We start from the raw sequence: 24,365 nt of genomic DNA, 5'->3' as shown, positions 1-24,365 counted from the left end.
GATTGCAAAGCTTACAGGGTGGCTTTGGGCAAAGTGGGGAGTCTAAACATTAAAGTAGGATTGCAAAATGACTTGGAAAAAAATTTCATTTTGACACATGCTAGACAAATCTAAGTAAATATTTTTTTTCTCAGGTAACAGAATAAATGATCTAATAGTGAATTTTTTTCTCAGTGTTGTTTTATACATAAATTTCTTGTGATGGTGATGTATTTGTGACATAGATTTCTTCCCTATAATATCTGTCTTTTCCCTGGTCCCTGATGCCTGCACTTCCAACCTCAGCCACGTCTACCTTTTTTCCTTACTTAAGTGCAACACAGAGGAGGAGGCACACCATTCTTTATCAGTCGTTTTGAAAACCCTTCTCTAGAGCTTTGCTGGAAACACTATGATGGCTGGGACCTTGCATTTTCCTTCTTTGATTTTTCCCTGTAGTACCTCCTCTTGTGCTACGCGTTCAATATCGCAGAATCACTCAGGTACAAGGAGCTTGACAGATCACTGGGTCCCTTTTTCTGATCACACAGATAAAAAAAAAAAGGTAAAGCTGAAGCTTTAAAGGTAAAGCTGAAGAAGAGAAGTAAGACTTGCTTGAGTGACTCAGCCCATTACTGACAGAGCTGAGAGCAGAAGTGTAGAGCCCACAGACATAGACATCTTTAACTATTTACTGAGTCCCACAGTGTGCTGGGCATTGTATCGTACATTGGGAACATACGTAGGATGATTACAAATACCTTGTCCTGTAGCAGCCTATAATCTTAGTAAGTTGACAGACTCAAAACCCAATGATTACAATAAGCCCACCAAGTGTAACTGTAACAGTGAGTTATTAAAGAACTCTTCTTGACGCAGTCTAAGGAAGTTTAGTAACTGAGAGATAAAAATAAATTCCTTACAAATCTTACCTAAGAAGTATTAGAACATACATCACACAGACAAGTTCTCAAGACTGCAGCAAATTTGACTTTACTAATTTTGTCCATTTATAGACTATGAATAGAGATTACATAGTCATATACTCAGAACTAAAGTTGTGCTTATTCATTTATTTAGTTGATGTTTTAGGTATGTGTACAAAGAATATAGACATAGGAATCTTGATTTGATTATTCCTACTGCTCAGATCTAACTGGTTAATATTAATAATGGCTAGGCTATTAACTTTTCTAAGGGATCAATTTGTACATTGTCATGGATGATGGCGAATCTCATTCAAGTGAGAAACCCAACTCTATTCAATTTTCCAGGAATTCTCTCAGACAATTAGTCTCAAGAAATAGCACCACATGGCACCTTGCCGTTTTCTAGTCCTCCTGGGAATATCCAAAAAGAGACACTAACCACAAAATTCAATAGGAAGGTGGCATTAACATGAGATACTCAACATGCTGTCTTTGCTTCTTGGGAGTATTAAGGCACCTGGATTTTTGATGCCCATTTATCTCCCTGACTTGTGCTGATTTTCAGTGACAGACAACTGCTGTGATGTCCAGCTCTGAGTTTCTTCAATATTTCAGAACTCCATGAGGGCTCTGTTTGCAAGTATCTTCCTCTGGTTTATATACATCCTTCTCATGTGGACAGGGTTTATCCAGTTTTAGAGAGGAGCCAGAAATGCATTGCTTGGGGGATGATGTGCTGCTATCAATACCTTTGCTTACTCTTGTATCCGTTCAGTCACCATGGATTATGGGTTCTTTCTCATGCTGGACCACCAAATACATGCTGGCTGATTTCTGAGGACTTTGAATGCAGAGAGGACAGTAGATCCATGTGATAAAAGGCAGCCCTCCACATTGTGTGTGTGTGTGTGTGTGTGTGTGTGTGTGTGTTTTAGTGGTAGTGTTTCATCATTTCTCTTTCTTCTTCTTTTGAGCCAAAGAGTCACTGCCTGTCCCTAGAAAGTGATTCTAGTCTCAAGACCCAGTCAGTCTTCCGTTCCCTTTTCTGTTCATGTCCACATCCACATTATACCCTTGATATGCACACAAACTCAGTTCAGAATTCCTGCATTTGGCTCTCACAGCCTGTGCTTAGAGCCTGTAGCGTCCACTCTGGGTGCACTTACCAGAGCTCTGAAGGAATCATTGTAGAAAGTTTAAGGAAAAAATGCTATATTTTTAGAGAAAAGCAATATTTGGAAAAGATTTTAATAGGAACACAGTGACTTGGACATAAGATGCTCAATAACAATTTGACAAATGATGAATGAATGAATGGTAAGCTTCCAAGAATGCTCGGAAATAATGAAGAGGTTTTACATGAGGCAAGGTGGGGTCCTAGATGAAAGATGGCCCCTTTTCCTCACTTTCATGATGACAGATATCTGTGTGATTTTTAGATCAACTCAGACAGGTAAGCCTGCTGCCTGGTTACCTGGGAGTGGAGAGAAGAACTGTCAGCTCTTGGGGTGGGCCACCTCAAGAATGTGCATGGATCACTAGATAAAAGCTTTACTTGGTGGCAAAAGATATGTAAAAGGAACAAAACCTGTCCTATCATCAACAATGCTTAGTTTTTGTTTGATTATAGTACCTGTTGTATTATTTTACTCAGTCCTTCAAGGACTATTTTTGCATGCTCATTTCTCCCAAGCTCTGGAGATATTGCTGTAAACAAATTACTCCCCTCTTCCCAACTTTGCTTCTTGATTTATCAGTTTTCACTGTTCTAGAGCATAACTCTCTCAAATTATTTTATATATGCTCTTGTGTTACTTGATCCTTGTACAAGTTCAGGAGAAAACAGAAAGCCATGAAATGTTTAATAATATGAAGGGCACATGCAGCTTCTCAGTGGTAGAGCTAGGTCCTATTTTATGATGGTAAACACTATACCTGGTTTCTACAAGTTGGTTTCATTTTCCTTTCTAAAGGTTCTTGCAGTCTCATGCTTATCAATAGGGGTGGCAACTTTTAGCTGAGTTATCTTCGTCCAGAGGACTTTGAACACTCAGTGTACATTCACTAATTAATTTGCCAATTTTCCACTGAGAGCTGGTAACCACACAGGAAAGCAAACTATCTTCCTCCTTATACTATATTAGGACTCAGCCTAGTCAATTCCTCACATAAAACAAGTACTGGAGAGAGAGAGAGAGAGAGAGAGAGAGAGAGAGAGAGAGAGAGAGAGAGAGAGAGAATCCTTAATTGAATGTTACAAATAATACAGGGCACAGGAAAACCAAGAAATAGGCTCACAGTCAGATGTAAGTCTTAGTGTCAAGTTGGTACCAACTCTTATCAATTTGTGTTTTGGAAAAAAGTCAGGAATGTATTTCTGAGCCTCAGTTTCTACATCTTTAAAATGGGAATCATGATATACGCTTCACAGCTTGGTGGGAAAATTATTTGAATGTAAGCCCCATGAAAGAAAGACATCATCTATCTTGTTCAACACAAAATTCTGAAAATATCAGAGCAAAATAAATATTTGTTGAGAGAAGGATCCATTATAATGGATCAAGGTGCCTGGCATATCTCCAGTGTCTCATAATATAGACTAAGTTAATTTCTTCCCTTTCTGCTTTCTCTTTCCTTTATTCAGAAGGTTGGGTTCCAGAGTATGTGTAAAAATAAATGATTGATGGATATAATTTGCAAGGAGGGAAAAAATTTTATAGACCTATATAACAGAAAACTCCTTTACAGATATGAGGAGGGTTATAAAGAGGTCTGAGTTACTGTGGATTAACTGCACAGTACACCTTTATCTGTCAATCAGCCCCATCATAACTGTGAAGGAGTGGCACACTGTCAGAGAGGATCTGCAGCCTGGGAGCCCTGGCTGTGACTATCCTCCTCTTCCGTGGAATGAAAACTTCTCTGCACAATGGAAGGCTCTCCAGGCCCTTCAGGGCTCTCAGGGAAAGTGCTTAAACCCCAAATACCATCTGTGATCTGTTTTCCATCGCAGAGAAAAAGGGCTTGATGTTAGAGGTTTAGCTCCATGGGAAACTACTAGTGCAAATTGAATTTTTGAAAATTAAATACAAGTTAAAATGCATTAAAGCTATTTAAAGAAATCTTTCGTTGAGTTTTTTTTTTTGTTATGTGAGCAATCTTTCTGGAAAGAGAAAAGCAAAGCAACCCTTGCTGTATCTTTTGTACACATCTGGATTCACACACATAGATCTTTCTCAAAATGAGGTGTGAGGGCCTGAATTGAAAAGGGGGAAGGCCTGAATCTCTTCCTGGGATGTCCTCAGGGGACTCTACCTTCTCGTGGGATCTCCTCATGGTACAGAGGAAGAGACAGCAGGCTGCTCCAAGCAGAGGGGACCTCGTTTGAGAAGAGTCATGGTAAAACGACTATTGAAACTATGACACTGAACCTTATGGAAGACGGGATCCTGGGAGGACCACAGGAAAGGGAAGCCAGGAAACTCTTCTCATCTTTGAAAAGTGCTCAAGGGATGAGTGCATAGTACCAGAAGCAGAAGCTTTGTGGGAAGACAGATACTGGTATTTACTAGCCACATGAGCTTGGTCAAGTTATTTAATATTTGAGCTTCAGTTTCTTCATCAGTACAGTGGAATATTATATCACCTCCTTATATAAGAATTATTGTGAAAATTAAGAGAGCTAACACAATTAAATATCTAAGTCCAGCATCCTACTCTAAAATTAGTTGTATTGTTATTATCAATACTGCTAATTTAGACAAAAAATAAAAACACACACACAGAATACTGTAAGGTCTTTTATGTGTCCTATAACACTTTCATGACACATCAAGGGCAGTGTGTAATTGGCCTCTTTCTTTCCATTCCAAAATATAGTATTTTACATAAACCAGGACTACTCTTTCTTGAATCAACTGCTGGACCTTGGTCTCTTTCACCCTGTCAATACACACCTGTGTGTGTGTCATTCATTCAAATTCTTTTCCCAGTCAAATGACAATTGGATAAAATGATTTCACCTAACATCAGTCCTTCTAGGTGACATAGTATGGCTCAACGTAGCACTTGAAAACTGACTTCAGTTCTAGAACCAAGGGCTGTTCAGTACTGTGTCTAAGGTAGCAATGTGCCTGAGCAAAGGATTAGGCCCTAATTAGATGTGGGCTATAAATATTATACAAGGGCCCTGGTACTTCTGCCTGGTTTAAGTTACGTGGATTTCCAATCATGCATTTTATCTTTTGGCATGCACACATAGGTGCCCAATAAATGTTACCTTTGGTAATAATAAAACAAAAGCCAAACTTTCAAAAGCTAAACTGTCCAAAAGCCCATTGTCTGCATTCTTGGCAGCAGCCAGAGAGCCAGTTTTCCCAAGTCAGCAGCCTCTGAGGAGGCTGGCGACGGGCCAATTCCCAGGGTTGGCGCATTCCTGGGGCCTGGCAAGAGGCCACTGGGACCCTGTTTCCTCTTTCCTTCTCTTTATGTAGTGGAAAATTTTTTCCACTTCGACCCTTCCAAGTCTTTCCTCGTCGAAGCAAAGGGAGAGAGTAAGATGGGAAATATTCCCCGGTGCCTTCCCCCAAACCCATCTCCCACTGCTCTGAGTTGCCAAAGCTCAAAGCATTTGGAGGAATAAGGAACAAAGGAGGGCTCCGCAGCCCTGTCCCTCAAACCCGTTCCACAGGGCCTGGGGCAAAAAGACCCAGCAGGACCTTGTCATAGGAAGTCATTGTACATTTGCTTAGAAGACTATGGGCATTTCTGGAAGCCTTTGGAATAAAATTACCTGTTATAAATAGATATTGGCTGGGTTTCAGGGGTGGGGCAGAAGGCCAAAAGTTCCAGAAAAATATAATGCTCTACATAAGAAGGCATACAAGCTCATTAATGGGGCACTACAGAGCAACTGGACTAAGAAGAAAGGAATCCCAGGCTCGGTCTGATACAACCTATAGTATTAAATACCCTGGCGAACATGGCTGGCTGATAATATCACTGATATGCTGTTGTTTTAACACCATATATGTACGTATGAAAGTCGAACCATTTTCCAAGAAGTTTTCTGAATGCCTCCTTCCACATGCAGACAAAGAAAACCGCCATCTGGAGAGGCCATGTCAGCTGGCTCTGCATATTTTCAGTACAGAGAAGACTACACACCAAGCGCTGTGGTGTGTGCTGTATTTGTGTTAAAAGACTTGTTTCCATTAATTCTCCCAACAGCTCTTTGAGGAAGATACTCTCATCCCTGATTATGGATGAGAATGGAGGCCCAGAAAAGGTAGGTAACATGGCCAAGCTCACATAGGAGTACGTAGCAGGTTGGAATTCACATCCAATACAGGCTAATTCCCTGGCCAACCTATATTCTTCCCGCTACATTTCAGGGTATCCCGTTCCTTTATACCCTTTAAAATGAATGCTTTGCACACAGTAAACAGTTAGTACAACTTTCTTCTAAGGCTGCTGCTGCTTAATTATGATGAGCTAAAATTCACCACTCCCATAATATTTCAACATTTTTCATTTGCATAGATTCCTACAGATCTCAAAACAATTCCTTGATATTATTTCACTTGGATATTATATGACCTCCTTATATAAGAGTTGTTGTCCTCAGCAGTAGACAAAGAAGTCTGGGGAGTTTAAGAAGCTAATCTGCTCAAGAGTTCAGTTCAGGTTACAGCTAAGGATTTAGAATTCTAACAAAGTTAGATTTAGAATTCTAACAAACCCTCTAGACCATCCTCCTCATAGACCAGCGGCACACAACAGGTACACAGGCCCATACCAAGCATTTTTATTCTTGAAGAAAAGATCATACAACTAATTAGGTGGGTGGAACTTATATTCTGAAGGTGTCACATCATAGTGTCTGGGACAAGTCCAAGGGAATGGACTAGAAAACAATGCATAGAAACTTACTTCAAATAATACATTAAACGTGGACTAATCTGATGAAGGTCAGTGTTTTCTCAGTACAGAATTATGAAAAGGGAGGTGGTTGCATATATTATTATATAGGATGAACGTGCGGGATACATTCTGTTGATCCTTCCAAATCTGCCCTCTACCCTTTTCCATCCTGCTCCAGGGCACTGCATGGGCCTCTTTGTCTCTAGTTCCTGACTAGTCTCAGCCAACGAGGCACCCACAGGGGACTAGAGCACAGGAAGAGAGGATGGAATGAATTTGTCTTGATTCTCTGCTGCTGGGAACACTATTGGCCATAACCCTCCACCTAAGAGGGCATTTCCTGCCAGGTGACTGTCACCTTACAACCACATTGTTCCATAGGCACTTCCTAGATTTAGGGGTAATGGCTCCACACTTTTTAGCCTCAGGGACTGCACTCTTTTCTTGAGTCCCCTACATCCTGCCACCCCTTTGTAAAGAGACTCTTTATTCCCATTACCTGGCTTACGTGTTCCATCGATGCCCTTCCAGGACCTCAACTGATATAGCAAATAAGGAATATCCATGTTGTCGACACATAGTCTTGTAGACAGAACTGTGGAAAGTCACTCAGGTCCTCCTAAGAGAATGACCTATTTTCCCAACCCCCTCTCTGACACTTGATGCTGCACCTCACCAATCAAGAAATAAGCAGATATTCTGTCCCAAGGGCTTATCAAAGTTGACCCAGAAGTTTCCCAAATAGCTCTCGATTACCCATAAGGGATTTCAAATTGCTCCTCCCTATACCCAGGAGGCTAGCTGGAATGTCACCCACTAAGGAGAGGATGACAGAACTAGCCTCATTCCAGTTCACCTAGTTGGTGCCTATAAGAAATTTGCTGTCATCACTGTGCCCACCCATGCTGGACTACTGCCAGTCCCCAAGGCTACTCCATCTCCAAAGATGGCGGGCCCCTGATAACAGCTCCTCCTTGCAAAAAGTCCTTGCGCTCACTTATCTGCCAGATCTGACAAATGGATCCCAGAATTTACCCGACAAAAAAACATTCATGTGGATGAAAACAATCAATGAATTAACTGCATAAAGAAACCTACAAAGCTGAAGACAACTGCTTAACACTAAGACCCAAAAAGGTGCCAAGAGACAGAAGGCAAGCAAACCTCAGAGGCATCTTCAGAAATGGACAATTATGATCCATTAAGCCTAGTTAGGGAACTGAAATTTACGAGAAGGAAACATCTGGAACTGCCTGGAATGTAAAGGACCCAGAAAAAAAAAAAAAAAAAACTGCTGTTTGGGCTTGTAGAGAGCATCCCAGACAAATGGGATTGCACGTTGGAGGAGAATTGCGAAATGTGTAGACAAAAGGGACAGAGCCCAGGCTGTGCATCTGGTGCTAAGTGAAGCCATTCTAATACAACGGCTCCCGGACTTGCTCTTGAAATATTAATTGAAATTGGGATGGAGATGAGGGCAATGGAAATGACAGCAGAAAGATCATAAATATTGGCTTGGCTGAGTCAAGGCAGAGCAACACGAAGTCATGGAAAGTGCTGCCTCACTCGTGGCCATGACCCCTAGGGATGCTTAATAAATGTTAATTGATAATAACCAACCAATAGTCCAGGGTGGTAAATTTGGCAGTACAGTTAGGCTGCAGAAATCAAAATGATGTAGCTGTGTGATATCTTGAGCCTTGTAGCAGGACATATGGGTAAGAGAATGCTAACAGGAGAGTGGCAAAGGTTGGCTGGAGGGGACAAAAGCAAAGCTGGGATGATATCATAGGATTATAGTGGAGCTTGCTTAGGGTCTTGGCAATTTCTCAAGTGTAAGCCAGGCACCTGGTTTTCTCAATATTTTTTTTTCCTACAGGGAACTTGGGTACATCATAGATTAAATTGGGACTAACATTCTAAAGGGAGTATGACATTCTTCCTCCTTGGGGTAAGCCCTCCGTATCAATACTGCCAAAAGGGAAACTTATTCATTCTAAATCCTCTCAGTTTTTTTTTGTTTGCACCAAAGGTTTTTTTTCTTGTACCACTGTATACCCCAGATATTAGTATGATTTATGTATATGCAACCAGATTTTGTTTTAAAGCTTTGTAAAGCAGAAATCATGCTTTGCATTTCTTAGCACTAATTTCACAGAGTTGCTAACCCTGTAGGTGCTCAATTCCTGGGATGATTGATGAGAGAAACTCGAAGAAGGAAAAACAGGCACACAGAAAGCAAACCCAGAAGCCTATTAGTTTGAAGACCAGCTTCTAAGAAGATCGATGAGAGCTCTACCTGTTGTTATGGACAAAGCACTAGAGAGTCCACCATGGAAACAATCCTGGACTGCCAAAAGATGATGCAGAAAACTCAGTTGCCATGGAAACTCATGATCTGATGATTCCCATTATTGAAAGATGATGAGACACCAACAGAATGACAAGCAGATCTCAGAATCCTAAGAAAGCATGGAACATGCCAAGTAAATATCTCTGCTCATTTGTACTTATTTGTAATGTAGAAGCAACATCGTTTTTCTCATCTGTCAATAACACAGCATTTGCAAATGGTTTACAAAATGTGACCAGTTCAGCCAGGCATGGTGGTGCATGCCTGTAATCCTAGGGACTCTGGAGGCTGAGACTGGAGAATTGGGAGTTCAAAGCCAGCCTCAGAAAAATGGGACCAGTTCTTAGTTTGGTTTACTGATCTCAGACACCCCAAGGATGCACATAACTACATCTGATGCTGGCAGACAACACTCACTGCTTTAACTGAGTAGAGGTAATAGAGGATGGGGCTACCTGAGCTCCTACTTCTGACCCTAGCAAAGAATGTAAATCCGTGGGCAGGTGCAAAAGGAAACACTAAAAGAATGTGGAGCCACAAAATCATTCTTGGTTCACAGAGATCCTTGAGAATCTGATAGCTACAGCGTGGTTCCCCAGAAAAATGCACAAATGTATGTAACATGAAGTCTAATAGAAAATATTCTGAAGAATTCAAAACCTTGGAGTCTTTTAACAAATTTCCCCCTGTCAAGCATCCTGGTACTCAAGATGGTGAAGGATATGAAGTTAAGAGTCTCTTATGTAAAACCAAAAGCATTACACACACATTAGAATCATCCTTGGGCAAGATTGAAAAGCAATGCAACATCTCCCCTCTCCAACCTTCACAAACAGCACTTAGTACCTCTCCATATAGGTCCCCCATATCCCACATCCAGGATCCCCTACTAAGAGGTACTCAGCTCATGAACAACTACTCACTGATAAGTTCATTCACTTGTTCATTTCACTGAGCATTTTCTATGTGTCAGACTCTAGGTATATAGACATCAAGATGACATGGCCCATAGCTTTGGGGAGGTGATAGTTTAGTTATGGATTTGTCTCCCAAGGGACATGTGGCTATATCTGGAGACAGTTTGATTTGTCATAACTGAAAGAGGGATGTGACTGGCATCAAATAGGTAGAAACCGGGTTTCCTGTAAAACATTCTACAATGCAAGGGCAACTTCAAGACAAAGAATTTTAGGTCCAAAATGTCAATACTATCCAGATAGAAGAAACTCTGAATGTGACCATGGGAAAAATGCAGTTACAAAGACCAGCTCAGAAAAGGATGTTTTCATGGGAACTTTAGAAGTTGTGGTTACTATGTCAGTCTCCCTTATTATCAATGATAAGAATAAAGAAAGAAGGAAGGAAGAGTTAAGAGTGAGCATAAACCACGTGAAGGAAAATCCTCCATTGGACAACACCAGAGGAGGCACAAATTACCAGTGGTGGGCACACAATAGCTTATGGGAAATTCTGTTAGTTCTCCACCTACCTCCATCTGTCAGCAGCCCAGACTAAAGAATATGCAACCATTGAACAGGATCATCACTCAAGATAGAACCCCTGTTGCATTCTGGAGGCACCTACATGTTGAATGTGGCCCATCACTTTCCATCTTCACCTTACTCTGCTCCCATGCTTGTCCATAATCCCACCTCATACGTACATATCACACTCAGTCCTTACCAAGTAAAGACATATATTTTTCTATACTTGGAGTTGGTTCAAAAACTTGGTTATTCAGAAAAATCCCTAGATCAGAAAGCATGTCTACCCCGATGTTTGAACACTCAACATTTCTTTTTCCTTCTAACTCTTGCCCCTTCAATTACTCCCCTTTCACAATTGTTTTGTTGAAATCAAGCCTATCCCCCGTTATCAGTGGCCATAGGTTTAGCAGATGTGCTAATAGCCATGGAAACCTCTAACCCATTCGCAGCATCAGGGATTCTTTAAAATTGGGAAGCACCTTGGAGGAGCTTATGTCCAAAATGTGTATTCTGCAAGAGTATAGTCTAGAAGGATCCAGATTCAAGGTGAATTTTCTATCACTCACCAGTTTAATGGCCTTAAGAAATTGAGTAAAATGGTAAACTATCAATTTCTCATCTGTAAAATAGGGATAATTAGAGTTCTTACCTTAAAGGGTTATTGCAATATTTTTTTAAGTTTCCATATAAAGCACAAAAGAAAGTGCTTGGCAAGTATTAATCCTTAATAAGTAAATTTCAGCTATTATTACTGAAGGAGGGAGGGAATTCTGATCTAGACTCCATGCATGATTCACTAGCTGGGCATGCACACCTGTCTGCTAAAGTGGCTTCGATGTTAGACTCTGTCAGCCCTCACTGCAGATGTGTCCTGTGTCCTCTAGTTGGACCTCTTGTCCTTCATCTGGTCCTCCTCCACTTAGACTCTGCCTCTAGCACCAGTGTTGCTGCAAATCTCCAACCTCCCTCTCAGCACTGTCTTTCTTGGGTTCTGATCCCCTTCTAATCTTTAAGAGCTTCCTCAAGACTCTAAGAACTAGCTCTTGTGGATAGTATCCTCCTGTCCCAGCCTCTCCCAACTTCTTCTAACCCATATGTGCCTGTATTTATCCACATCACCCAGAGATCCTGCCCTGCTGAGAGACAGGTAGTAGGGTACTTCCCCAGCATTTTGGGGACCCACCAGAAGGTTACTAGCCCATTCCAAAGCTGGACTATTCTCCACCTGTTGCTTATTCCTGAGAATGTTCTCAGCCAGATCTTCAGACATCACCATACCTTTTGACAACTAGCTCTAGGCCATGGTTACTGTCTTCTTAGTATAGCTAGGAGACAGTTGAGAAAATAGTTCTACTAAGGGCATGAAGCAATTGGGTGAATAAAAAGCTCCTGCTCATTTCTTCTCTGACCCTCTCCTACTCACTGCTCATTTGGGAAATCTCAAAGCAATCTGGATGTCAGAGAAGAAAGGTCAGCCTTCCTTAAGGACAAGTTGGCATTTTCCAAATGGCAGAGGCACTGCGTAAACAGTTTTTATATTCTTTCATCAGTAGAAGTGTTCAAGAGAACTCCAACTGGAGTAGGTAGGAGCCTTCAATAGAAGCCAGGCATTTTGAGCTCTGTACAGCATCCCCACAGTGAGGAGAAGTCCTATGGGACAACTTGAGAGTCAAGAAAACTTCAGTCATGCCTGAAAGCACTGCAAACCGGAGACTTTTGTTCTTAGTACATTCTTGTAGCACATACTGATATTTTGATCAGTATATCAAAATATATGTTTTATGCCACCATGATCCTCAAAGATTTTAATGGCACTGAAAAATTCCTGTCACCTAGTGATGTCAGAGCCATTCTACTGTCCTAATGCAATACAATACTCATATGTGTACAGTGATGCTGGCACGAACAAACCCACTATGCTGCCAATCACATAAAAAAGTACAGTACATAAAATTATTTATAGCACATAATACTTGAAAGTAATAATTGTTGACTATTATGGTTTTTGTATTTACTATTCCATATTTTTAATCTTTATTTTTAGAATGCACTCCTTCTAAGAAAACGTAAACCAGTATTCTGTGTTATATCAGCAGCAGCCTCACACACACCATATTTACTGCATTTCTTAATTATGCCAAGTGGTCATTTCCAAAGATGGACCTGCACCGTCTAGGTTGGTGTAGGTATTCTCTATGAGGTTTTCACAATGATGAAACCACCCAGCATATCCCTAGAACTCACCCACATCATTAAGTGACAAATACTATAATTAGAGCTCCCTAGCTGCAGTGAGTAACACCAGTAACATTCCAATTTTGCGTTTAGAAAAAGTCTCAGTGAGTTTGAACATACTCTGTCAATATTCTCTAAATATTTTTAATATATGTTCTAAAATATATTCCTGGCACCCTGCTTCTTGCCACTTGGGCATTTGTTCCTTTGCATACTAGCCTGACTCTTCTCTTCTGCCTGCCTCCAGAGATCACATGCTCTAATGGTGAAAACAGGAAAGAACACATAAACCCAAATTTTCAAATATTTAATTTTTCTTTTGCATGCAGATATCCTTTAGAATCCAGCCAGTTTTCTGTCCTTATAAATAAAGTTTTATTGGAACACTGCAACACCCATTTGCTCAGTTACGGTTGGTGGTGGCTTCTCTGCTGCAAAGCAGCAGTGGGTAGTTGCAGCTATTCATCTGGCCTGTAAAATCTGAAGTACTTACTCTCTGAACCTTATAGCAAGAGTTTTCTAATCCCTCCTTTAGAATTATTTTTAGTCCTTACACAGGGGAGGAAATAACTGCAGATAAAGAAGCACAGATTTAAATTTGATGTATGGAAGAAGTTTTCCCTGAGAGAAAACAAAACAAAACAAAACAAATAATGACAGAGGTTATCACCAGAAGTATAGGACAGTGTCCTTGGGTTTACCCTTCCTTCCTTACTCTTCCAGTCTTCAATGACTAAATTCTTTTCATTACTTCAATTCATGACTCTAACACCAGCTCCTCCATGGTACTTTCTCACATCCTCCCAAAGTGATCTCAGCTCCTGTTTCTAAAGCACCACATGTTTATCTCCATGTTGTGTTATTTTACTTTTCTTGCTTATTAGGTTAGCTGCCAAAGAAAACTATGAGCACTTGCTATATCAGCCAGAGGTAGTATGCTCCAATCATTCAAAGAAGGGGAAGATTTACTAAAGATTGTCAGGGCTGTGGAAAGCCAACAAGAGATGAACTGGCAACATCCAAAGGCCATTCCCATGAAGAAGTTTGAATGAGGTACGGGGACCGAGAAGGTGACAGAACACAGAGAGCTGTGGTTACAACTATAACTGGAGTGTGAGAAAGGGTTGCCCAACCAAAGCTACAACCTGAGACAGAGGAGTCCAGCCACTGCAATGCATGAGGAGGCAGGGAGAAAGCAGGAGAGCAAACACCTCCACCTCTGGACACACTCTAACAAGATGCCAGAAGCAAGGGAGCCTCCTCCCAAGGTTCGTGAGGTGCACAGCTGAGTAGCAAAGGATGAAGAGTACATTGAGAGGGAGAAACAGAAGTTCTCTAGCACATTCCCATAGCAGGTTTTCAATGATGCTGTTGGACCCACTTAGTTATGATGCAGTAGAAGGGCCCGATTACTGTAATGATTTGGATGCAAATCGTTAAGAGGCCAAAGGATGAAATGGAGGATTTACATAAATCCATTTTTGCCCCATTCATCTATCAAAACTGTACTGCTGTCAGAACTGAGGATCTAGTACAGTCCACATTTCATCTCCCTTTGGTGGAATAGGAAAGAAAGAATATACCAAGAAGGAATCCATCCGAGGAACCGTTACTCTCATCTGTACCTAAAAGCAAAAAAAAAGTACTTTTCCCCAAATTAAAGGAGAATGTTTGCTATTGAAATGTGAGCTGGAAAAAAAAAATCATTCAGTCCCCAGCCTTCTCATCAGTTAAATGCTATCCCAGCTACAAGTGTCAAACAGCTCTACATGAAGCCAGGGAATGTGTTTTGCAAATAAAAAAGCACAGTGTGAACTGCTGACTTTTTTGATCAAAAAGCATCCTGAGGAGGGCTGAACAGTTTTGAGTCAAGAAGAAGCTTCGATTTCTGGGGTGATTTCTATTGTTATCAGAGAGAAAATCCTACTGACCACGAATATAAGACTACTTGACTCCTGCCTGCTGGTGGAGGAAACCTGTCGTCACTGGCCTTTCTGAGTTTCACCCCCGCCCCTCACTGGAACATATTTTCCATTTCAGTTTCATTTATCTATCATTTTCTCCTTAAAAAGGGTAATTTTTAAAGTTAAAAAAAATCATCAACATCAAAGATTGTATTTCAGTAGTACCAGGGCACACGCATATGTGAGTGAGTGCTCTCTCACACACCTACCCACATATGCACACACCCAAACCCACATTCACACACAACACACTCTCACACTCTCGAACCTCTCCCGTCAGGTTCTGAATTTGTGACTAAGGACCACAAATTCAATTCCCTCAATAGGAGCTTTTTGCAATATCTGGACTTTAAGTTTTTTTTTGTTTTTTTTTTTTTTAATTCTGAAGTTCCTCCATCCTAAAAATTTAAAAGTTGTTGCAAGGGAGCTATAATTTCTAACTCAATGCTTCATGATTTGCTTATCTAAAGTAAAAAGTGTAATGAACTTAATAGTACCTTATTCTTGGAGGACATTATGAGGAATTTTTTTCTGCAAAATATGCAAGTCAAAATTACCTCTGGGCCTCCTAACTCTCAAAAATATGGGTCATAATGATTATTGCAGTAGAATTTCAAGACTTAAAAATTTAATATGCTTCTCTTTCTTTTAGTGAGTTTCCCAAAAGGACATTTCCTCTTCCTGGGATAATATGTAATAAATGATAAAGAACTGAAGTGACAGGTGGAGATGCACATTCTACTCTTGGTGTAATCCTAGTTATATGACTTCAGGAGAAGCAGTTATCCTCTCTGGGCCCTAAACTATTTCTTCTACAAGGTGAAGGACTAGATAGAACTCATTCCCACTTTAGCATTCTATGATTCAAAACAGAGAATAGAAAGGAACAAAATAATAAAATAAAAATTTAAAAATATGACTTGGAATAATGCCACGTTCTTTATTTTATTTTATTTTATTTTATTTTCAGAAGTCTAATCTGGAATCATCCCTGCCTGCTTCTTGCCTAATGTCTGCATGGTTTCAGCACGGAGCATGTTCGAGTCCTGTAAAGGCCAGTTACCTTTTACTTCATCCCAGTCTAGGTCTCTTCCTGACAATCACAACAGAGCTCTTTCAAGGCATTTTCGACAGATCCCCCTCCCAAAGAATCAACACAAACACCACCTTCTTGCTCTCATTATCCCAGCAGCAGTATCATAAAAAAAGAAGAGAACATAACACAAAATTTGTAGTCACTTGGCCAAAGTGGTATTCTGTTCAACAACATTTAAGCACCCTCACATGCATAGTCACAGGATGGTCCCAATCTGGATGTGCAGATGTAGCAATCTGCTTCAAGAAGACAAGAAAGATAATTCACTCAGGCAAAAACACTCATAAAAGGACATTTAACAAAATTAAGATTCCCAGGTGGTACAAACAATAGGTTCTCATTTTTCACAGTGTTCTATAACAGTCAATTCACAGCTCACCACTAGTCTCCAGGTAGAGCCATATGCGAATAGGAAAGCAAGCTTGGTTTGGAGTTTTCAACTCACACTAATAATGTAGCAGGATTTTACTTACACCCATATGCAAGCTTTCTCTAGGCAAAATTTGCAATGTGGGCAAAAGTTTCATGGATACTATTTCCTCTTTCTGGGACTTGCAGGCATCCAGTACCTCTATGGTCACCTATCTCCCCCTGCTCCACCTTGTTCCACACAGCCCAGCCCTTCTTGCATTCAATGTTCTATATCCTTTTATTTGATAATTCTCTCAACAAAGTTCTGTTCATCTGGATGACATTTGGAAATGATCCAAAGCATTTTATGAATGAGAGCCACTATGAATTATTTAAAGACAATAGCTTAGTATGTTTGCTTTTATAGGGCATTTGCATTGCATACAAGTTGAGACCCAAAGCAAGAATCTGTGGTTTTGGAGATCAACTGACAAGGATATTTCTGGGTTGAGGGAATCATTTCTGAGTTGCTCATATGATACCATATGGCTGTCTTTGTCCCTGCCTAAGCCCAAGACAGACCATATTGGTGTGTTGCTCTACAAAGGAGAGGCTGAAAAATGATCCCTTTATCGCAGGTTTTCCCAGAAGTTGAAAAGAAATAGACACAAACATACACACTATATTTGGACCACTTCCTACCTGGAGACAGCAAGATCTAAGAGATGAGGTCACAATCACATGGAGAAGAACTTAAAACACTACCAAAGTCCTTGTTCTCTACAGGTATACTGGTCAATGCACAGCACACATAGTCATAGAAATTGATTCTGAATAACAAGAGAACTTGACACATCACATACACATAAACCTTAATGCAATCCTTTTCTCAATTCCCAGGAATCTACATCCATGAACAGTTTATGAAAGGAAATGTTCACTCTTATGGGGTAAAGAACTAATCTCTACACAATAGAGTAAGATGTATAGCTGCAGAATTTAAAGGTACAACTGATAAATCAATTCAACAATATTTTACTGGACACTTTCGTGCAGCAGGCTTGGGGCCAGGTGCTATGAGTATACAAATGCATAAAGAGCATCCCCATCAAATATGCAAAAGAAGGTACCAAACTAACCTTCTGCTTTAGTAGTTACATGAAAGTGAAAGGAGTGGCTTGCTTGATTTCATTTCTTGCTATATTCACATGCCTCATAGAACACAACAAGTGACCTACACTTTAGCCCAGAACCTGGGAAAAAGTGACCAAGCTTCCAAAATCAGTGACTTAGTCCGTTTCTTACACTTACTATAGTGATTCTCAAACCTGTAAACAAATCTAATCAGATTGTTAAGAAAGATGTTTGTCAGCACTAAAATTCTTAGAAAGCTTTTAGATAAGTGAACTAATTTATATCCAAGAAGATCTCTGACACTTTCTCAATTCTTCAGTATTTAAGTTTGCATTGAATTCTTGTTCAACTTAGCCTCAAAGTTAAGATAAATGGGTGATGAAGCAGCTATATATAGGCTTGGCATTTGGCATAGTGGTACAGTAGTGTTTTTGTATAAGCTAAAATCGATTTCAGCTGGAATTAATGTAATTATATATAACGTTGACAGACTATGACATTTGCCTATTAAGACACTACACAAACATTCCAATAATTCGCTGGCTTTTGAGTTTTTAAAGTAAAAATGAAACAAAATCCCAAGGGATATTGCTAATGGGGTAACTGGAATAGATGTTTCAAAAGCACAGGGTTCAGGAAATAACAGTCAAAGAATAATGTACTTTAAGCCAAAACATATAGAGTGGTAAATGAATATTTAGTACTTACCACAAGACTGCTATCCAGGGACAGCCTTTTTCCAAAGTCCCTTTTTTCAAGTTGTCTCTTTCCCTCCATGGGTCAGGTTATTTATTTTCCTTTGTGATTTATAAGAATCCCCCGTCTGTTTCCAGGGTCACTGCGAAAAGGGAACATGTGTTTTACTATCCAAGTGCTCAGTGTTTAGATCCTTGTTTTTCAGCTTTCCAACCAGAAACAAGTGTTGAAGCCAAAAAAATACCCAGGCCCAAGAAATAAATATAGAACTGAGATCTCTCAACTCAAAACATCTCTCTGGGTTACAAATGTTAGAGTTGTCTTTTTGGAGGCCCCTGTGTTTTTACAGGTTTTGCTAATGGAGTTGGGGAATGGGTTTGCAGGTCGAATCAGCAGACTGTGGAAAAAAGCAAACAGTCCGTTTCATGCCACACTTGCTCCACACCCGTTCTCTCTCTCTATCAGCCAGAATTGTTCTGTTACTATGCACATAGATGCTGTCTGCAAATTCCATGAGATCAAACTGACAAAACCACACTCCATAACCAAGAATTATTGAGCCCAAGGCCCAAGGAGGATTGAAATGTGAACATTATTGTCAATATTTAATTTAAAAATATGTCATTTAAAAATATTTGAGGAACATTATAAGATACGTTCCTTTTGGGACAGATTGATTCAGAATGAATGGTGGATGATGTCATTATTGTCCATGAGTATTTATGAAACAACTACTGCACTGTAACATGTAGTTCATCTCTGCACTCCATTGAGATTGCTTGCTCTAGAATGATGAAGTATTCTGCTTAATAAACATCTGCCCTGTATATTAAGTGCTAGCTTCCAATTTTCACCATGATGTAAAAAAATTTGAGATAAAAGAAATGGGTTTAAAATGAGAATTTCTTTAGCCTTTAAAGTGACCATGGATAAGTCATTTAGCCTCTCTGAAACGTGTTTTTCTGAACTGCTAAAACACAATGACGGGAATCAAATAACACCTGTGAAATGACTGAATGGTAATATTTTATAGTTTTCATGTACATTACAATTACCCACAGATGACATTTATAAGCAATGAGCATTAACTGATATAAAAAAAAAAGAAAGAAGAAGACAGTCCTGATGATTCAGAAAACACTTGGGGATACAGAAATTGTTCATAATTCTCATAAACAAAGTCATGGTACTACTGACACAGAAGCATTTAACAAAATACTGAATTAATCAGTTTGTATAAAACCAAAAAGAAATATGTTCTACCACTCTCAGTGGCTCCAAGTCTGACAAGCTCAAACAGCCACGCCCAGAGAAAGAGGGATACGGTGAGTGTGCCCAGGACAGTGTCTGCACAAAGGACAGTCCCTTGCAGGAAGCTGATAGTCCCCCTTTCTAGCTTGCTCCCTCCTCCATCCTCATCTTGCAGCTCTCCCTTTCGGGAATACTCATTTCACCACCTTACCAGCCCATTCAGAAACTCCTAGGAGTCCTTTCAGAACTCGGGAGAAAATTCAAAAATTTCATCATTTTCAAGGTCTACTTCCTGCCAACTAGTCCTTTACAGTCCCCAGACACACTCGTAACATTCCTGAGAGCATGCTTTTGATCAAAATTCTCACCTAAGTCTCCCCTAATCCTCTCCATACTCCGGGGCCTGGCTCAGGTCTCACTTCCCCCCCCCAGGACAAACCCATTTGGTAATGATTCCCTTTCTCTCCCAATTTTCATAAGAGTCCTTAGGGATTTTTTTGTCTTATTAATCATCTTAGTCACCTAGGATAGTTCTTTAAATACATTAAGTTCTTAATATATTGTTGTTGGCAGGAGCTAGTAGTTGGAAATAAGCAAAAAAAGCTCAAGCATTATTTTTCAGGAAAAAGACTATAGTACTATTACTATAGTCAAAACTATTAGTCAACAAAAATTTGTTTCAGAGACTCCACTACTTTATAGGGCAGCCTCCCTTTTTGCCTTGGTGCCTATATTCTCTGATATCTCCAAAAATTCTTTCTCTTGAGGATGTAATGATGAGTCCACTCAGATGAATGGGCTGCCATATTTCCCATTCTGTCAAGAACATGCCCTCTCAAGTCTTAATTCTGAAGAGCAAAAGGGTTTGATAGATCACAAACCCTTTGGCATTTGGCACATATGTAGAGAGTTCCTACTATATGGAATGCACTGTCCCTGGATATTGGTGACACAGCCATGTGTAAGAGAGACTAGGGTCCTGTCGTCATGGAACTTACATCCTACTATTGGCATTCAGAAAATAAATAAGCAAACAAACAAGAGAAGATCAGTTTCTTAGGCATGAAAAAGGTGGGAAGAGAATGTGTGAGAACACTGCTTATTTGTAAGAAAATCCAGCTGCTGAATTTTATGCTTCATCACAGGCTGGTGAGTGTTGTTTTGGGAAGTGGGGATCCTTTTCACAGTATTGTGATGTACCCATATGAAAGACATGAACCCCATCAGGCAGTACAGCAAGTGTCAAGAACATGGGCTTGGAAACTTTTGGGGAATAGAGTTAGGATAGGAGCCAGCCATGGAAGACATGGGTAAGTTTTACCCCAGGTAGAGGGACCAGGAAAAGGAGCTGGAAAAGAGCTTTGCATACCCTGGAAAACAGGGTCACTTTCTTAGGAATGAAGAAAGCTAGGAGGAGAATGTGTGAGAACAGTGCTCAACTGTAGACCACAGCCACAGGTTCCTGTTCTCAGCATAAAGGTTAATCTTAGGGTTTGAATCTCTTTATTCTTAAATAGATGATACCATTAAACAGATTATTTAACATATTTAATCCTCAGTTGATTCAGCTTCTTCATAGTAGGGTTGTTGTGATGATAAATGGACATTCCATTTAAAGAGTTTTGCTAGTGAGTGATATATAGGTAAGGTTTAAATATTAAATATGTTGATTATCTTTTCTGGTAAATATAATCAAATTCATTAGGAGAGACTCTAGCTTCTGGATTTTAGTTCTGTCAGAGGCTGATGGGGCTGCCACTTCGGAAACGGGGATTCTTTTGACAGTTCTCAAATAGCCAAGTCTGCCTATAGAGAAAGCTGACGTAACTGCTTGATGTGATCAATTTCTCTTCATACTTCATGGTGTAATATAGATAGAAATAGTATTCACATTATTTAGCAACCACATTGCATGGGCATGACAAATCATAAAGGTGTATTCTGATCAGGACTGACCACAGTAACAAACAGTATGGCCACAGTAGTGAGTCCTGGCCAGTTGCCAGCCCAGGTGTATACACTATCTTGTTAGTTATCCCATAGGACAATCTTGGGAAGGACCAAAGAAATTATTCAAATGGATCAAAGCAAGGCTACCTAAAAGAAATAAATGACATCCAGGATGTGGTAATATGAAGAGGGGAGTGGTCAACAAAGGAAAAATCTCAAGGCTGATTCTCACACTCTTATCTCTTGCACTGTTGGGAAGAAAATTAATTTTGTCACTGTTCTGGAAGCTGGAAGTCCAAGATCAAGTTTCTGCATTCCTTTAGATGGTATAATGCCAAATGCAGAGCAATGTGGCACACATTCAATGAGCATTTATTGTTTGCATGCATAATGAATGGGCAAATGTTTGCAGCTGTACGTGTGAGAGATGAAGAACAGGGTAGTAATATAAAGTCACCAAAGGGAAGAAACACTACCCATACTTGCAATGGCGAAGTTACTTGTTTCTTTAGCCAAACACACACAGACACACCCAGTCTCAAAAAGCTCCTATAATGTTTTTAAAATACCAGAAACCTAAAAATCACTCTTTAGGACTTGCCTAAATCTACAAATTGCCGTAACACAGTGATGTTCATGTCTTTTCTGTGTCTGTCTTCTCACATCTCTGGTTGTAAAAGAATGTTCTTCTGATTCAGGGTGATGGGATGGAAGCTCTTCCCTCCCTCCACAAGAAGGAACAATGGTCAGGCAGTTGAAGAAAAGCAGGAAATTAAGCCTCCTCTTATTGACTAATGGTTATTGATACTGATCTTCCCTTCCAACCCCCCAGACATCTCTAGTTGATGAAAGTAGTTCTTAGATTTCTATAGAAATCTGAAGAAATTTAAACTGGCCTTTATTAATAAACTCTGTTTTGGAAAAAAATAAAATTCCTCGCAGATAGTGATAGCCTTTGAGTCTAGACATATTTTTAATATTTCTAAAACTGCCACTAATTTTTATTTTCTAATAGTCTTTGTAAATAGACTGTATAATTTTTAGGAGACAATAACCAAACGGCACATTTAACTAAGTCTCAAAGGCATATTTCCTCACATCTAGTCACATACACTTAGATACACACTCAAATACATCCTCATATATATACACTTATTCACTCAGATACACTCACACTCAAAAATTCATGTACCTTCACATTCACTCATATATGCATGCATGTACACACTGCGATATGCATATACACACTCAGATACACTCACACAGACACAGACACTCATTCACTGAGATACCCACTCAATACTTTCTGAGCATTGTTTTCTCCACCCCAGTTTTACCTCTCTGATTCCCTCGCTCCCAGCCTCTGCTTTAATATATTAATAGTGGTGCTAGAAGAAACAGAGCAAAATGGTAGAGTCAAAGGACTGTCACTCAACCCTTAGAACATTGGGTTCCCAGCTCTCCTTTCCCTATAAATTTGAGCAAATCCCTAACTTCTGTGACTTGACTTTACTTATGCCTTGTTCACCAAGTTATTGTAGAGTTTCAGCAAGACAATTCATTGATAGCCCTTCCAGGTCTAGATTCAAGATGTCTTTCACTCAGCTTCATTAACCAAAAAACAATGCACAATAAAATTGCTAATACCCTCATAAATGTTCAGAAAAAAAGAGATTGTGTCAAATTAATTGGTATATTCCCTATAGTACCCAGCACACTACAGCCCACATGGTAGGCACTCAAAGAGTAACTGTAGAAAAGAACACACCGTCTCAGTCTGTTTTCTATTGCTACAACAGAAGACCCTAGATTAGGCAACATAAATAAAAGAGGGTTAATTAGCTCATGGTTCTGGAGACTAAAAGTCCAAACTCAGGAAGCTGCATTTACCTGGCTTCTGGTAAGGATCTAGGGTTGCTCTCACTCATGATGAAAAGAAGACAAGAGGCAGGTGCCCAGAGAGGAAGAAAAAAGGGGGGCAAATGTCTTCTAACAATCCTCTCTCACAGGAACTATATGCATCCCTTCAGGAGAGCAGAGCTCCTCTACCCAAACACTGCCTGAAGGCCTCACCACCTCTCAATACCACTATGCTAGCAATTAGATATATTTGTTTATTGATGGATCTGTAACATTTATGTATTGACAGAGTTAATAATTATACATTTTTATATGTCATGGTGGGATATTTCAGTACCCTGATACACTGTGTATTGGTCAAGTAAGGATACTTACATAAGCCCTCACTTCAAACGGTAATTATTTCTTTGTGAAGAGAACATTCAACATGCCCCTTTTACCTATTTTTGAATTAAATGATACTCTAATAATCACCATAATCACCCTCTGTGTAAATAGAACATCAGAATCTTTCTCTGTTATGTGACTGTGTCTTCGAACCCGTTAACCAGTCTCTCCCTGTTCTCCCCTCTCTCCACCCGCACTGGACTCTAAAGGTTTAGCCTGTAGGGGTAAGGGACACACCATATCCAAACCATAGCACATGCCAAGGGAACACCAAAGGGAAGTAAGCTTCCTGTCCTGGAAAAAGTGACTCCGTGGGTCTCTATTCCAGCTACACCTCAGGATCACCTGGGGAGCATCTGAAAGACACCAGTGCCTTGGGATTTCTACCAAACCTTTGAATCTCTGGGGACAAAGCACTGGAGTATGACAAGAGCAGCCAGCATTGGAAACTGCTATTTAAGAGTAGTGGTTGCATATTAGAGTTGCCTGGGGGATCAATAAGCCCGTTCCTAGACAAAACAAATCAAGATTGCTAGGAATGGAAGTTAGGCATCTATTGTCTTTTCAGATTCCCTAATATCTCCCAGCTGTAGACAACTGAGCATCAGGCTGAGAGGGTAAAGGGATATCCCCTTTCTAGATCTCTATCATTTCTCCACGGCTGAAGAACACACAGTGATCAGCAGTAGTGACTCCCTTCCTTTAGTTGCTGTGCCCAACAATTTGTAATTTGCAAATCTGGATCCAAAAGAAGTGTCTACAGACACTTTG

At 40.0% G+C, this 24,365-nt stretch overlaps 1 protein-coding gene across 3 annotated transcripts in view; it reads right to left on the bottom strand.

Annotated features, from left to right (window-relative positions):
• Positions 1-24,365, bottom strand: part of Nckap5 (NCK associated protein 5) — a 910,861-nt gene that overhangs the window by 767,202 nt on the left and 119,294 nt on the right. For all 3 annotated transcript variants that reach the window (XM_078017217.1, XM_078017216.1, XM_040294086.2), the window contains exon 2: positions 18,159-18,288. In XM_078017217.1, coding sequence (XP_077873343.1) covers positions 18,159-18,227 — 69 coding nt within the window. In that variant the 5' untranslated portion in view covers positions 18,228-18,288. The remainder of the gene's footprint in view (positions 1-18,158; positions 18,289-24,365) is intronic.

Source organism: Ictidomys tridecemlineatus, chromosome 7, assembly GCF_052094955.1.
Source record: "Ictidomys tridecemlineatus isolate mIctTri1 chromosome 7, mIctTri1.hap1, whole genome shotgun sequence".
In the NCBI taxonomy this organism is placed as follows: domain Eukaryota; kingdom Metazoa; phylum Chordata; class Mammalia; order Rodentia; family Sciuridae; genus Ictidomys; species Ictidomys tridecemlineatus.
Note: the sequence above shows the minus strand (reverse complement) of the source record. Positions and strands in the feature narration are given on the sequence as shown.